The sequence below is a fragment of the Nilaparvata lugens genome, chromosome 4 (genome assembly GCF_014356525.2).
Source record: "Nilaparvata lugens isolate BPH chromosome 4, ASM1435652v1, whole genome shotgun sequence".
Lineage (NCBI taxonomy): Eukaryota > Metazoa > Arthropoda > Insecta > Hemiptera > Delphacidae > Nilaparvata > Nilaparvata lugens.
Window position 1 is genome coordinate 74568341 of NC_052507.1, and position 11532 is coordinate 74579872.

The 11532-nt window shown below is 34.5% G+C and overlaps 1 protein-coding gene across 2 annotated transcripts; it reads left to right on the forward strand.

Annotated features, from left to right (window-relative positions):
* The first annotated feature begins 3982 nt into the window (after positions 1–3982).
* LOC111054788 (protein max) lies at positions 3983–11233 on the forward strand. 2 transcript variants are annotated; one of them, XM_039426429.1, is made up of 4 exons: positions 3983–4325; positions 6037–6147; positions 7687–7861; positions 10001–11233. In XM_039426429.1, the coding sequence occupies exons 1-4, from the start codon at positions 4290–4292 to the stop codon at positions 10162–10164; spliced, it is 486 nt and encodes a 161-aa protein (XP_039282363.1). In that variant the 5' UTR covers positions 3983–4289; the 3' UTR covers positions 10165–11233. The 2 variants fall into 2 exon arrangements, with proteins under 2 accessions (XP_039282363.1, XP_039282364.1); XM_039426430.1 differs by having other exon boundaries at positions 3999–4325; positions 7738–7861.
* The last annotated feature ends 299 nt before the right edge of the window (positions 11234–11532 follow it).

Here is an 11532-nt window from a genome sequence, read left to right on the forward strand (position 1 = left end):
CATTCCAATCCCCTACTAATATATTACTCGACATAGAATCAGAGGTTGAGAGAAAATCCCACAGTGCATCAAAATCCTTTTGCCACTCCCCATCCGAGCCACCATTTAGATAAATTGGCAAAATACGTATTCTTTTATTATTTATCTCAATTACAATGTGCGTTCTACCATGACAATCATTGAAAAAAAATGTGGTGAAAATGACGTTTTATATCCCATCACTATTCCCCCTCTTGCTCGACCAAAACGACTACTCCTCACAGCATAATCCCAGACCAATGTATATTCCTGTAAATAAAAGTTATATTCCGTTTCTTGCCCTTCCTCTACGTGTGTCTCTAACAAAATGAAACAATTAAACTTTTTTAGAAAACCAAAAAATTGAAAATAATCTTTACCTTTTATGCCACATACATTATAAACTAGAAAATCAGACTCCCATTTATTTAGAATAGGCCTACCTATGCGACTGACGGACGGCCCCACCTCATTCAGTATCCATTCCTTGTTTGTATTTTCCTTTCCCATCCATGAAAGATTTTAGAATTTCTTCTGTGCCAGCCCCTAGTACTTCCTTGAGTTTGTCTTCTCCCTTATGATCACCGAACTGCAGCCAGTCGTTCACCATATCCCATGTGAATGACATCTCCCCGATAAGTAGACGATTGTGGACGACCCGCACCTTCACCTCCGGTTTTTTGTTTACAATAGCTTTCCGCAAGGCTAGTAGCTTTCCTCTTCCTTTCCGAGTCTCATACGAATAGTCTTTGAATATGAAAAAGTTTGTTCCTTTCAGCTTTTTTGAATTTGATAGTATGAAGTTAATGTCATCGTCACAGGGGAAATGGGCTATAATTAAACTGTTCTTTTTCGGTTTCCCTAATATATGTGCACGATTAACAAACACGTTATCATTACATCGTAGATAGTCCAAACAGAATCGTCTCACCACTGCCACGAAATTTGTTTCATTTGTTTCAAAATGCAGTCCCTTGAAAATTAGATTATTCCTTCTACTCCTATCCTCCAAATCTATGAGCCTTTTTGTTAAAGCGTTATTCACATTTTTAATACATTGTAAGTCTCGTTTTTGTTCCAAGTTTTCACCAGATAACCTTTCCACTGACAAATTAAGAGCAGCTATATCGTCTTTAGAAGCTAGTTTGGACATTTTACTATTAGAATTTTCCATAATTCTAGTTTCCAAACCATCCAATAACACTTTAAACTTTTGCTCATCCATTTCACTTGTCACAATTTCTAGACGCTTTTTACCCAGCCTATAATTAACTTCTGGAGACACTTTTGAACGTTCACGTTTTTTAAACGAATTGGATGGCGAGAAGTACCTTTAGACATTTAATAGATTATCCACAGAAGAAACAACTGCACTTGTAACACAGGATTAGATTATTAGTTCAGAAATACTGCATAAATACAACTCCACTTATAACTTGGGAATAAATTATTAGTTCAGAAATACATTGGAAAAACAATCTTAAACACTTTAGTAACTCCAATGAACAAGATAGAAGGTTTGGTAATATAGAAATATATAAAATAAATGTATTTTTTTGCGAGAGGAGGAAAGTTGAGAGCCCAGGAGAAAGTGGAGATCGGGAGCTGGGCTCGGCTCGAATGAGGAAATGGGGAATTGTATCGCCAAAGATCTTGTAGAGAAGAGACTAACACCAAACGAAGCCCATGACCGAGACTCCTGGAAGCGACTGACCAGAAACGCCGACCACACCTGAGTGAGAAAAAGCTGAGAACAAGAAGATGTATATTTTATGAAGCTGTTGACAGTTCATGCAAATTCAAGTGGTGTACGGCAATAGACCGTAAACTTATTCATTCAGTAGTCCCCATCCATGACTAGCACTTGCTGGATAGATTACGTCAAAAGGTAAAAACTTATTAACAAATAAACTCAGATCAAGAAGGGAGGTCAGTCATAGAACTCACAGCTTAAAAAAACTGTATTGCCTCTTCATTCATGGAGTGAGTACCAGACTCCCATGCTTCTCACAAAGTAGCCTCTCAAAGATATTTTCTTCCTTCTCACGGAAATACACAGTCATCCTGTTGGAAATCTTGAGTGCACGGACAAGGAAGCTATTGTATGATGGAGTCAGTCGGGCATGAGGCAAATCGATGTCATTCCTGTCACAACTTGTGTTGTGGCTGTGTACATGTCCTCTTTGCTGAAAGGTATGTTAGCCTATTCTCAACAGTAACAGCGAATTAAACAGAAAATCACTTTAGACTTTCATAATATTCAGTCTCTTAAAGATTGACGCACAGTGTTACAGCTGATGAGACGAGGTGATGATCCGGAGAACCTTGTTCGTTTTTCAACTTTTTTTTAGGAGTAGGATACCTCTGCAGCCGCCTGCATGACCCCAAAGCAGAATAGCACAATTGATATGGCTGTGGAAGAGGCCATGTTATGCTATAACCAGGTACTCCGAATAAACAGGACTTCTCACCTTGCGCATCAGATATGTAACTCTTAACAGTCTATTGCAGATCATGTCAACATGCTGCTCCCATATCAATAGGGCATCCATATATTATGTCTTCAGCTCTATCTATAACATAACTGCATTTTTGTATATTCAAAACAAATGAAACTGTTTAACGCTGTTAGTTTTTTTATTCGGAATTAGAGTTGTTTTCTATGACGAAACACTATATAATAACTTTGTTGTAGTTCTGACACTGTGTTACTTGTAAATAAGTGTTGAACAGTAAGTATTTTTACAAATATTTACAAGTAACACAGTGTCAGAACCACAACAAAGTTTTTTATTCATTGAATTTTCTAAAATGCAACTGAAAAAAATCGTCTCAAATTTACCAAAAATGTTAGGCCCCCGTTTAGACTTCACCTGTGGAATTATTCAAAGGAAAGGGTGTTATCTTTGGGCCTCTTTTTCTGGTTCATGGGATGGGGGTTCTGACCTGGAAACCTCCATTTGCTAAGCCACTGTTTGCACAGCAAATTCCAAATCCTATAAGTGTTATATTTTACTATAAGATAGAGCACTTAATAGTAAATTTTATATAAGAAAGAACTTACCCTGCACTGATTTACAAAAGGTAGCTCACGATACAAAAGTGAACTGTTTTTTGGGTTTACATCTACGAGAGTGTGGACTTTTGCTCTATTTAGGAATTTGAGCATCCTGTGGTGATGATACCTCTAATTTTATGGAAGATTAAGATATATAAACTATAAATTACTTAAGAAAAACAAATAACTATACTGATCTTAAAACAAAAACCAAATCTCAAGATGAGTGAACTACCATCCATAACCTCACTTTTCAGTTTCTAGATACCGATTTCAATAAATAATAAATGTGACTAGATAGCGCTAGTGACTTCGTAAACAAAATGCTATAAAAATCTTGATTTATTGCATATCACAAATAATTTGCTATTTAAGATTTTCTGAGAAAAATCTTATAAATTGATTGATGGGTGGGGAAACAATAATGATTTTAATATGATAGTTTAAGCTTTACTCAGCGTACTTTGTCTGGACGTGATAGAATAAATTAATCTACTCTACCGATTCAGATTTGACCATCACAAAATGTTTTTGAAATTATACCCATAGTCCAGTCAACGAGGGAAAAGTTTTTTTAGATCCACGTTATAATGGGAATGGAGAAAGATAGCAGAACAACGTTGTCGATCCTCTGATACAGGTTAATTGATGTAGTATTAACAATCAATTCTCATTAAAAAATAATCAATTACATTTTATTAATGCATCAAAAACATCAATAATTCACACTCAAGATATACGCTTCGAATAATAAAAGATCGTCTACTCTAGCTTTGAGCAAATCAAAGTTATTGTTGTGTTCACACACCATACAGTAAGGGATAGTCTTTATAATAGAAATTGATTTAACCTGTTACGAGCACTCTACCCTTTGTACATGTGCTACTTCACTAAGCTATGACAACATTTTAGAAAGTAGATTGTGATTGGTCGGAGAACGTGCATCACCATCATCGACAGCGTGTCTGGAGTGTGGAGTGTAGAATTATTGTAAATTTTGTAAAATTTTATCGTTTCTTATATATTTTTTTAATCTTAGTAACAAATTGTTTCTTATTATATTATAACTAACTTGTACAATTATGGATCTTTCCTGTTAAATACATTCTATTTATAGAATCGCGACTTCAACATTTTCATCAGAGTTGAAAATATTAGGCTTGTCCTGTCCTTACTATTCTAGGACGAGAATAATACTCTAGATAATAATATAATGAGTGACGACGATAGAGATATTGATATTGAAAGTGTAAGTAACAATATGCTCTGTTTTAATACTTAATTCTTAGATTCTCATTTCTTTGATGGTTTTTGTAAGAGATACTGTGTTTCCAAAATTGACGATTAATGTCACTTGATAAGTATCTAAAGTAGAAATAATATTTCTTGTAATTGTTGTTTTATTTAACTTTAAATAATAATTATTTATAGTATATTTGTTTGAAGTTATTAGTTTTTTAATTTTTAAAAGGCATAGGCCATAATGCTTCCATAGTACTTTCTTGACATCTACTGTTTATGTTAGGTTATGATCACAATATTCTGGTACTGTAGTCAACATTTATTTTTGTATTTCATTTTTATTGCTCTTTTATCTTTAGAATATGAAAACCCACCTTCAAACCAGAGCTGTCAACTGAGTTTACAGCAAATTGCGGCAATTTGTTGATAATTTCTATTAAACCATAGCTTTATCGTCATCTTGTAAAAATCCTTGTTTTCAACAAAATATTAATTTGTTTTCAACTCAATGTCGGTAAAGCTGCGTTCACACCAAATGTGTCAACAAAATGTCCACAAATAGTTTTTACTGAGAAAATTGCAACAAATTGTCACAAGTTAGCGTTGCCAAAATTCATCAAAATGTAATAAATAGTTTTCTAAAAATAAGTTGACAATTTTCTCATAGAATACAAATTGCTGTTCTCAAATGATAAGCAAAAAATGTTTCAATTCTTGCCCAAACAGCGTAGTTTGCTGGAATTTTTAGAGGAGGGACATTTTGTTGGCAAGTTTCTCAGTGTTTCTCACACTAAGTGGGGGAACAAAATGTTGTTGAAAACAAGGATCTCTTCAAGTTGACGACAAAATGCTGCTATGTTACTTGTTATTTTCCCACTGGAAGCGCGTTTGCGCCGTGGTCGTCAGATTATTTATCATATAACTTAGTAGAGCTCAATTTCCTTAAAATGGTTCCTGGTGTTGGTGTGGTGAGATTCTTCCTTCAAAGAATTCTTGTAAACTATAATATGGTCCTGTTGTGAGGATTTTTTAGTTCATTTTTAAATTGATTAAAGTTTTCCAAGGTCCTCAATTCATTTGGCAAGCAGTTGTATATTCTTGAGCAGATATATTTGGGTCAGTCTGGATCGTATCTCCTTCTGGTGTTGTAGTGGTGATATTGCTGATTGCTCAAAAACATATTTGGCTTTCTTCTATTCATCAAACATGCCTCCAAAACAAACAGCGCAGGTATGTGAGAATGTCACCCTCCACAAACAAGGGTCTGCAGTGGGCGAGGTATAGTTGCCTGAAGATAGTCCTTATAATTGGTTTCTTAGAATACCTTATCTCAGTTAGAGGTGATCTGCAATGGCCGGCTCGATCTCCTGATTGATTTGCCCCCGTGTCATTTTTTTTGGAATTCCGTGTCTATATGAACCGTTCAATGACCCACCAAGATTTAAAGAACAACATACAGGTGGAAATCGCCAAAATTACGCATGCAAGAGTGATATCAAATACTATAAATAGGTACTTCAAGATTATCCAGAGTGGGGAACGTCACCTCTATTATAATTCTCTTCAAAAATAGCCTACATGAAACAAATTTTAAATACATACTTACATTTTGAAAGTAGAATGAAATTTATCTGTCTTTTAGAATGCGTTTTATAAAATTTTGAAAAAGGAAGTTATGACGCCCTACTCTGTATGACTGAATGATTTGAATTTTCCAGGCGGAAAAACGGGCACATCACAATGCTTTGGAACGGAAAAGACGAGACCACATTAAAGATAGTTTTAGCAGTTTGCGAGATTCCGTACCGGCTCTCCAAGGAGAGAAAGTGGTTGGTATTTTTTATTTCTAAAATTAAGTACCAGTTGCACAAAGTACAGTTGAATTTTAATCGTGATTCATTTCAAGAGAAACAGTCAGAGAAGCCTTCTCCGATTGGTCTGTGAATCAACTGACGGCTAGTTTTTTGGTGTGCACTACTTTTTGGTAAATAATGATAATGTGTTTCTGTTCATGGCGTGGTCAAACTACATAGGTATGTCCACAATTGAACAAGTCAAGTATAATAAAAAAATGCTATGAGGCAGATCGATCAAAATAACAAATGCAGTTTAAAAAAAACCTTTCTTATTAAAGATTTTGATTGTTCTCTTGAAACTTTCATATTATATAAAAAATATTATTTTGTGACCAAGTCTGCTCAAAGTGTTGATCACAAAACTAAATGAATAAATGAGTATAAACAAACAATCCTCATCATGAGTATTGTCATAGCCACCTCTAATACAAGGCCTCGGCCTACGACATTGCAACGTCGCAGTGTAAGCCTAGAATCTAATACATGATTGGTGAAAAAGATGTAAAAAAATACCAGCTGATCTCTTTCACTAATCATGTATTAGCAAAGACCTTAAATATGCTTATCTCTTCAAGGTATTTGTGTATTAGACTCTAGCCCTACGCTGCGATGTTGCAATATCGTAGGCCGGGGCCTTCTATTAGAGGTGGCTGTGGTATTGTTCATTAAAACTGGCATTAACCTTCATACAATGTTGACTTGATTGTTTTATTTATACATTAATCCAAAGTTTAATAAAACATATTGACGGATTTCAACCTTATAGGGATTTACATGAAATGTATTTGTCAATTTCATTATTTAACATAGTGCAGAATTAATATACAACAATTGAATATGAATACGAATACTAAATTAATAAATTAATTTGAACTTTGATAATACTTTTCCAATTTTTGTGGTAGAGTTTCAATCAAGTCATTTGAAGTTTATATTGGAAAAGGATAACTTGAACAATAATTATTTCTTAATAAAAACTATGCTTTTTTAGTTTCACTTTCACGAAGGTGGATAGCAGTTTAGTTTAGACTAGCTGGTAACAGGTGCTCCGCAAGGATCCAATTAAAAATTTGACTTGATGAAATCTTGAAGAATTGAGAAAGGTCTACAACCATCCTCGGTGTATGAAAAATCTATATGCAAAATTCCAGATTAATCAGTCAATTAGTTCAGACATGATGATGCGTCATTCGTGAATTTCCTTTCCCTTACATGTATAAGCCAGTGCTTTCCTTTATTATATTATAGATAATTTTTCATCACAGTGGATTGACTGGGGAATTGTGAGAACAATAACAACTATCCCCAGTCAAGTCATTCCATCAGTTTTGAAACATGAAACTATCTATCATAGAATTAAATAGAGAAAGTTTCCACCTAGCTGTTAACCCTGTTGTCAATGTCGGCAGTAGCAGAAGTCTTCGGGGTGATTCACAGCATTTATTTAGGATTTTCGTTAAATAATAATTATATCTGTCAATAATATGCTTTTATTTATTGGTTGATCACTAGGATAATTCGATTGATGAGGGTAGAAGTACAAGCAGAAATAATCATTTCCAGGCCAGCCGAGCGCAGATTCTGAAGAAAGCCGCCGATTACATACAGTTTATGAGACGGAAAAATTCGGCTCACCAGCAGGACATTGATGACTTACGGAGGCAAAACTCACTTCTTGAATCTCAAAGTGAGTAACCAATAATAAATGAATTAATTAAGACAATAATTGGCCATTTGCTTATATTATGGTCCACGTTATATGGCAGTATTTATTTAACAATCAGTACTATCCACCACAAAACTCGCGGTGAATTTCAGTTGCTCTTTATTCTTTCCCGTTAAAAATCGGATGACACCACGTATTTTGCAATCGGCAGTACAAGTGAGTGGTAGTTCCATATTGTCGTAATAGTATTTTACGTCACATGGACGGGAAGGGCACTTTTGCAGGGCAAGAATGATGTTTCCAGTCGAGGCGTTAGCCAAAACTAGAATTTTATTCGAGACTTCCACGTCCAAGTAACTTGTTATTATTTATTTATTTATTGAGGATACATTACATGAAAAAAAAGTACAACTCGAAGAGGCTTACAGCTAAACGCCAAAACAAACCTCATTTACACAAAAAGTATGACACAAATGATTTAGAAATAATATTATTAAGAACTTGAAATTAAAAATCAAAACAAAACTAGATAAAGAAAACAGAAAATAGTTGCTTAGAGAAAAAATTGTTTTAGAACTTGATATTAAAATTAAGATGAACTTGATTAAGAAAACAGAAAGAAGTTGCTTAAAAGAAGATAAGATAGTTACAAAAAAGTTGATTATAAATAAGAACTACATTTTGAAAATTGAGAAAAAAAACTTAATGAAGAAACGAAAATTTGATAAAAGAAATAACGGGAGAAAATGAATGAAGAATATATTGAAGGTCTGTAAAATAATGTGACAGTTGAAATTGAAGAGCTTGCATAGATTTAAAACAAAATTTGCGTATTTTTTGTTATAATGATCTAAAGAAGAATAATTGGTAAATAGAAAACATTATCTGCTTGTGCTGAAGTTACTACATGCATTCTATAAACATAACTTATTTTACAAATTCCGAATCAGGAATGTCTTGATTGTAGTTGACAAAACTTCCACCTGGAGCGTTAGAAGGTGTCTTTTTGTACCAGTTTTGCTGTTCCTATTTCGGAACTAGGAAATATACTCGACTGTAAAGAAAGCATATGATTTTATTACTGTATAGCAATGTACCTAGAATACATGTATGTATACCTAGAATACCTTGCTGTATAGTATCATAGAGAAACAATAGCGTAAGTAGATATCCCATGGTATAAGGCATTTATGTCGCAACTTTTACTGTTATGTCAAGCCGATTACTGTCGATTCTTACTGTTTTGACTGGGTAAGAATGTATAAACGGCACAATATGAGAGACTACCAGCGTTATAAAGTTTCACGGGAAAGAAATACGTGAACTATCGGCTTGGGATAACAGTAAAAGTTGCGACATAAACACCTTATACGATGGGATATCTACTTATGCTATTGTTACTCTATGATAGTATGCTGTAATGTTTATTTGTTCTACAATCAGCTATTTACCGGCTTGATTTCATGAATTTAAAACAGTTGAAATTGAATGACTATGACAAAAACTAATGAATGAATCATGTTAACCTCTTGAAAATTTTACAACACTACCACTAAACCTGAAAGAAATTTCCCTGAAAATTTTAGCGTATTCCTCCCATTGTAAAAAATAGTGAAACTTAATTCTGAGACAATCCTCGTGAAAAGGGGTTTGGACTCTGGAATGTCCCAGTGTGATGGCATTTTGTCACTTCTAAAGGTGCGTACAGATATACGCGCCGCGAACATGAGCAATTCACTTTTAATCAGCTGACTATATCTGTATTTTTACAGAAACGGTAAGATACAGATATAAAAAGCTTGGCATCAGCTGATTAAAAGTGAATTTCTCATGTTCGCGGCGCGTATATCTGTACGCACCTTTATAGACTAATAGTAGCCGCCATTAGTGGCAAAATGCCCTCACACTGGGACATAGCAGCGTCCAAACCCCTTTTTACGAGGATTGTCTCAGAATTAAGTTACACTATTTTTTACAAAATAGTGTCTATTGTACCTGTGTGCAGGGTGATTTTAGTGCTTCAATCATAATGAGCGATTTTTTGTGGTTAAGTGGTAGGGTGGACGTTACTGTCCAAGCTTCACCACGTAATCAAATGAAAACAGTCAACTCAAAAGTGATGTTCTGGAAATAATTCGACGATGTGTTATTGTTTTGCAGTTCGCACATTGGAAAAATCAAAACCTAATGGAAACTTTGCAGCTGATCCGAATGATTTAGGGTTGGAGAGTGGCTACCCTCATGAATCAGGGTCGGACACTTCAGATTCGGACACTAGATCTGCTAGGAAGACGAAAAAGTTGAAAGTGAGCAGTGGCCTGTGATGGGAATGGACGCTACCTTTGAGAATGTGCTGGTGTTGTGGCTATGGCGGTCCCTTCCATAATCGCACAACCATGTCCCTCGTTCAACTTGTCTTCTGAGAACTTGAAAGTATTACTGTCTCCTTTGTTAAAACCACAAATCCTGTGACGTATGAAGAGTTGAATGTTGTATGTGTGAAATTTATCAATCAGGGCCAGTACCCTGTTTAATGATTAGACACTTTCTATTGAAATGTACTCTAGCTGATGAGTTATTCTAAAGGTGCGTACATGAGCAATTCACTTTTAATCAGCTGACTATGTTCGTAGCGGTAAGATACAGATATAAAAAGCTTGGCATCAGCTGATTAAAAGTGAATTGCTCATGTTCGCGGCGCGTAAATCTGTACGCACCTTTACTTTTACAATTTAGTATCTTGAATCGATATCGTGTATTTTCAAACAAATGATTTCGCTACTGGTTACCTTCCTACAAATTCAATGAAGCAAGGTGGCTCTCGTTTTGACTTACAGAGTGATTCAAAATGAATGTCCAGATTTCAAACAATTTTTAAAGAATTGACTTTTCTCTTTAGGGCTACTTATGAATATAAATAAAAATATAAATCTGAGTACCCTTTTTAAATTATTTAGTCATGACAAGTTTCGGCTTTATAATGACATTATCAAGTTGACTTGAAGTCATGATGATAATTGCATTATATAGCCGAAAAATGTCGTTACTAAATAATTTTAAAAAGGGTACTGAGATTTCTATTTTTATTTAAATTTTTAATGAACTATGCACACAATCCAATTTTATATCAAACTAATCACAGATGCATGACGTTTATGATGGTGTAATGTTCTATGTGCCCTCCTATTGAGGCTCGGACGACATCTACAAAAAATTAGATATGGAATTGGTATGTGTGCATCGTTTTGTGAAAGAAATATAATTGTTTGAAATTGTACATTCATTTTTAATCACTCTGAACTTTTTATTATCAATGATTTTATTTATGGTATGAATGGATTTTAATTGTCAGCACTAAACTTATAAATGTTGTAATAAATTTATTTGTGTTAACGTTGTCGTCAGTAATTTACCAAATCAATTCTCTATGTCGAATAATATAGTGCACAAAAGTCTATTAACGTTTAATCCCGATTAAATGCCACGAGAACCAATCGGAGACGCGTTCTTCTCTGATTGGTTCTCTTGGAATTTCACAGGATTTTGTGCAACCTCAATAAAACCTAAATTTGGTACTTTATTCAATGTAAGGAATACCGAACTATAACCGAATTAGGCTTTACAGATGATTGGTGTGGAAAAACAAATCTGTACCACCCACAACTTTCAAATAATTCACTGGGAAAATGAAA